General features: G+C 51.0%; 1 protein-coding gene across 4 annotated transcripts in view; it reads right to left on the reverse strand.

Annotated features, from left to right (window-relative positions):
• The window catches only part of QRICH2 (glutamine rich 2), a 34,271-nt gene extending 28,785 nt beyond the window's left edge, over positions 1-5,486 (reverse strand). For 2 of the 4 annotated variants that reach the window (XM_045525736.1, XM_045525735.1), the window contains exons 1-2: positions 784-1,951; positions 583-657 (exon numbers count right to left, since the gene is read on the reverse strand). In XM_045525736.1, the coding sequence (XP_045381692.1) occupies positions 583-657; positions 784-1,371 (663 nt within the window). In that variant the 5' untranslated portion in view covers positions 1,372-1,951. Of the gene's footprint in view, positions 1-582; positions 658-783; positions 1,955-3,556; positions 3,637-5,400 lie in introns of those variants that run through there. The other 2 variants (XM_045525737.1, XM_045525738.1) reach the window with 2 other exon arrangements.
• Positions 5,487-5,517: the final 31 nt, after the last annotated feature.

The following is a 5,517-nucleotide window of genomic DNA, read 5'->3' on the forward strand; positions in this document are numbered from 1 at the left end:
GGCCAGGTGTCCCTGGGTGCTTGGCCTCTTTTCCCTCCTGTCCTGCTTCTCAGCCTCCCCCAGGCTCTCTCCCTCCTTGCTCCTCCTTTTTCTTCCGGGTCCAAACTCCCCATCTGGCAAGCGGGGCTCTGAGATATGCGCATGTGCCCGTTACCTCCTTGAGTCCAGCTGGCCTGCTTTGTGCTGCCTGCTGTTTGTTGGAGGATACTTATGCTGAACGATTTGTGTGTCCTTCTCCTTCCAAGAAAATAAAAGCCCAAGTGAAATTGTCCCCTGCCTGCTTGGGCTTGTGTCATAACCGCAGGGAGCTGGGGTCTCACTCTCCATCCTGATTCCCTTGCTCTTGGACTGGCCTTTGTCTTTCAACACAATCTTCGTATTTCTTTATTCTTTTAAAAAGGGAATTCACTCTAAGAACATTCTGAGAAGTTGTCAACTTCCCTCTGGGGCAGTGCAGGGTCCCTGGGTGTGTGACAGGCGGTGGGTGAACCCAGCGTAAGCAGGACCAGGAAGGAAGGGTGTGGGATGGAGCTACTGGGCTCCCCAAGACAGGGTCTCTGGTGTCCTCACCAGGGGCCTCACCTCAGGGAACACCTTTTGCTGTGCTTCCTTCAGGGCTTTCATGTCTTCTGTGACCTTCCGAAGCAGCCCTATGGCCTGCAAAGTGAAGCATGGGCCACGTGGGACCAGGCTGCACGGAGGCCCCGCGCCCCCTCCGCGGCAGGGCCGGACTCAGCTCCGGCCGGGGCTGGAGGGCGGCCGGGAGGGCCCGCGTGCGCTCACCTTGGCGGGGCTGATCTCCGCCATGGCGGTGTCCTCCGTGGTTTTCGTCAGGCCAACTTGCGCCCTCTCCTGCGATGGCCTCTCCTGCCATGACATCTCCTGCAATGGCAAGGCCGCGAGCTTCTCCTGCAGCCACTCCAAGTCCAGCCCCCCGGCCTGGGACATGTGCTGCACGTGGGCGATGATGCTCTGCACCTGGCTGCCGATGGTCCTCAGCTGCTTGCCCAGGTCCTGCACCTGGCTGCTCAGGTCCTTCACCTGGCTCTCCAGCGCCTGTGGGGCGGGCCTGCTTATGCTGCGCCGCTTCTCCCGGAGCGCAGCCACGGTCGCCGCGGTCGTCGCGGTCGCTGAGGACTGCCTGCGCAGCTGGTGGGTGCTGATAGAGACCCGCGCGGACTCCTGCGAGCGGCTCGGCTCCGGCGACACGGAGTCGAAGTTGATCCGTGTCTCCTGGAGGTTGAGGTTCTTGAGCATGGCCACGATGAGCGTGTGCAGGGCTGTGAAGTTGACAGCACCCACCTCCGGGGTGCCGATGGCGAGGTCGGCCAGCTCCCGGAGGGAGACCGTAGGCCCCATCGCGGGCGCCATCGTGCGACCAGTCAGGAGCGGTCCGGGCTCCCGGGGGGACAGGCGACCATGCTCCGCTCACTCCATACAACGCCTGGGGGCCTTTCGGGGGCCCTGCGAGGCCCCTGGGCTCAGCCGCGCCCAAGCGACAGTCACAGGACAGAGCCTGGCCAACTTCCGACTCCCGTCTTGGGGAATCAGCGCCCCCACCTCCCCGGCGGGGTCCGGGACAGGGACCCTCCGCTGTCCGCCCGGCCACCGGCTGGTCTCCAGGCTCGAGCCTGGGCCCCCAACCCCCTCGCGCCGCCGGACGTTTGGAACGAGAAGTGGCCCCGTTCGTTCGCGCTCCTGTTGTGAGCCCCCCCCCCCCCGTGCCCCGAGGATTCTGCCTGAGAACGCGCCCCCGCCAAGAGCTTCAGAGAGCAAAGGCCACCACACGCGGGGGCCTTCCATACTCAAAGCGACCCCCAAAGTCACAAGGGGAGCCTCAGCCATGGCCCAAAGCCCCACTCTTTTTATTCTCAATAAACGCTCCCAGGCCAGGTGCGGTGGCTCATGCCTGTAATCCTAGCACTCTGGGAGGTCAAGGTGGGTGGATCGTTTGAGCTCAGGAGTTCAAGACCTGACTGAGCAAGAACGAGACCCCGTCTCTACTAAAGATAGAAAGAAATTATCTGGACAACTAAAAATATATAGAGAAAAACTTAGCCAGGCACGGTGGCGCATGCCTGTAGTCCCAGCTACTCGGGAGGCTGAGGCAGGAGGATCGCTTGAGCCCAGGAGTTTGAGGTTGCTGTGAGCTAGGCTGACGCCAGGGCACTCTAGCCTGGACAACAGAGTCAGACTCTGTCCCCCTAAAAATATAAATAAAACGCTCCCCCAAAAAGGTGCGAAAGGGCTGTGCCCAGGCATTTGCATTAGTGATGCATGTTTTGGGGATGGGGAGTCTAAGATTTAGCTAGACTCCATCCATCCCCTTAACCTAGAAAGAACTGCCCACTCTTGAGGAGCCACTTAAGGATAGATTTAAGGGTATCATTAGCAACCACGTTTTGTGGCATTAGCTGTGCCCATTACATAGGGCAGTAGCACATGTCTAAGAGATGCAGTCCTGGGACCTCGGCCCCTTGGGGACAGATCCCATATTTTGTTCAACCAAAGCTGGGGCAACTTGGAAAAGAGGCCCCACTACCCAGGTGTTTCCAGTTAGCCACAAGATAACCATCCTTTCTTGTGCTGCCCTAGTCTGATCTCAAAACACATTCATTTAGTCAAGTGGCAGCACTCAGCTGATTACAGGCAAGACTAGAGGAATCTGATGCCCTCAATAATTGAGGCATGACTTCCCCATACTCAATTCTTCCAGAAAATGTGTAAATAAAACTTCATAACAAGTGTTCACATGCAGCAAAGCCACTCAAAGAAAAACTATGAATTCGGCTGTACTTTGTAGTTGGCCCTCCTTATCTGTGGGTTCTGCACCCTTGAGAGCTGGGGTGGAGTGAGAAACAGTTGTCTGTACTCAACATGTGGACTTTTTCTCTCATTATTCCCTAAACAATACAACTATTTACTTTGTTACATATTATAAGTAATCCCGAGATGATTTAAGATACATGGGAAGGTGCGCATAGCTTGCATGCATATACTACTCTTGTTTTAAGCAGGAACTTGAGCATCCATGGATTTTGATATCCAAGGGAGTCCTGGATCTAATCCCCCCCGACATACTGAGAAACAACTATTATTTTAACAACCTGTCAAATTCATATTTTTAGTTTAGTCTGAGTTGGTACCGTTTATTTAATTGAAGGATTTTTTTTCATTATATTCCCAATACCTGGAGCACAATAGGCCCCCGAGGATTAACATCAAGAGTAAGTTCTGAGTGGGGAGAGGTGGCTCACGCCTGTAATCCTAGCACTTTAGGAGGCCAAAGTGGGAGGATTGCTTGAGGTCAACAGTTTGAGACCAGCCTGGACAAGAGTGAGACCCCGTCTCTAGCAAAAATAGAAAAAAAATTAGCTGGGCGTGATGGTGTGCCCTGTAGTCCCAGCTACTTGGGAGGCTGAGGCAGGAGGATCCCTTGAGCCCAGAAATCTGAGGTTGCAGTGAGCTATGATAACCAACAGAGAAAGACTGTCTCAGGGTGGGGAGGGGGAGAACAAATTGTTCTTTGTACTCTTTTGTGCACTTACGCTCTTACCTTAGAATATGTAAAGACAGGTCCCAAAGTTAAAGCCGTGGGATGGAGAACTGGCTGTCCTGGAGGCTGACGTGCTAGGCCTGCCCACAGATAAGAAAGATACTTTCTCATTTCTAAGTTCAGTGACCTTCCAGAATAATGCCAGCAGCCACATTACTACATTATGACCAGAATGTCAGCTCCCAGAGTCCTCACATGTTGATTTTTATATCCCCGATGCTTAGTATCTTGCCAGGAACATGTCAGGACTCACTAAATACCAAAGGAAATGGTAGCATATTCTAATTCCAGGAACTACTGTATATTCTAAATACTCTTGCTAATTAAGTACATTTTAAAATTTCAGCCCTTGGAGATATAGGAGAGAAAACATTAGCTGGAGGTATAAATGGAATTTTAGACTTGAAAAGGACCTCAGTTTTCAATTCCAAACCTCCTTTTTCACAACTGATGACTGAGGCCCAGAAGGACTAGTCATCTGCCTGATGTTACAAACAAGAAGCATCTCTTCCTTCACTACCACACTAATTATCTGAATGTTTGAGCTCTTTGCTCAAGTTCCCTTACTTGGTCTTCTAACAGTAGCTAACTTATTTGTGTGCTTAAAAATCCTAATGTGGCCGGGCGCGGTGGCTCACGCCTGTAATCCTAGCCCTCTGGGAGGCCGAGGCGGGTGGATCGCTCGAGGTCAGGAGTGAGACCAGCCTGAGTGAGACCCTGTCTCTACTAAAAACAGAAAGAAATTACCTGGCCAACTAAAAATATATATAGAAAAAAATTAGCCGGGCCTGGTGGTGCATGCCTGTAGTCCCAGCTACTCGGGAGGCTGAGGCAGTAGGATCGCTTAAGCCCAGGAGTTTGAGGTTGCTGTGAGCTAGGCTGACGCCACGGCACTCACTCTAGCCCGGGCAACAAAGTGAGACTCTGTCTCAAAAAAAAAAACAAAAACCTAATGTGCTCAAAATCTTGATTGTGGGTTGGGAGCTTTTCTTGTCATTAGGAAAGGGATAAAAATACCAAGTAAACTTTTCTTTGCCCCACAGAGAAAAAACAATTGTACAAATAGAAGAATTCTGCCTCTCAGAAGCGAATAGAACCAATAAGCAATTCTAGTTCATTTCCCAGCAGACACTCCTTCCTATGACATTTGGTCCCGAATTGGACCAGGCTCAAAGGTATAAAAAGCAATTCTAAGGCTGGGCGCGGTGGCTCACGCCTGTAATCCTAGCTCTGGGAGGCCGAGGCGGGTGGATCGCTCGAGGTCAGGAGTTCGAGACCAGCCTGAGCAAGAGTGAGACCCCGTCTCTACTAAAAATAGAAAGAAATTATCTGGCCAACTAAAAATATATATACAAAAAAATTAGCCGGGCATGGTTGCTCATGCCTGTAGTCCCAGCTACTCGGGAGGCTGAGGCAGTAGGATCGCTTAAGCCCAGGAGTCTGAGGTTGCTGTGAGCTAAGCTGACGCCACGGCACTCACTCTAGCCCGGGCAACAAACTGAGACTCTGTCTCAAAAAAAAAAAAAAAAAAAAAAGCAATTCTACATTTGCAGTAAGGCCTCCCTAGCAAAGGCAGTGCAAACTAGAACTGTGATGATGGAATTTAAAATGTTGCAGGTTCTAATAATTAATAAAAAAAATAAATTAAAAAAAATATTGGGAAGGGCCAAGTGCAGCCCTAAATATTAATAATATAATAAACATGAGTGTCATCTATCACACAGGAATAAGGACAATCATTCTATTTTTTCTTTAAATTTAGATTTTAAATATATTATTGAATAAGGATTTACTAATAACTTCAATGCTCAGGAAGGGGAAAGAACCTGGAGAATGAGACTGACCAGCCATGGAGCTGACCACCCTTTATTCTGTTGTCCATGGTCTTCTGCAGTTTGGACGTAAGACAGTCACCATTCAGTGGAGCAGGTAGGTCTGCAGTGTAGTGAAGACACCAGGGA

Source organism: Lemur catta, chromosome 15, assembly GCF_020740605.2.
Source record: "Lemur catta isolate mLemCat1 chromosome 15, mLemCat1.pri, whole genome shotgun sequence".
Classification (NCBI taxonomy): Eukaryota; Metazoa; Chordata; class Mammalia; order Primates; family Lemuridae; genus Lemur; species Lemur catta.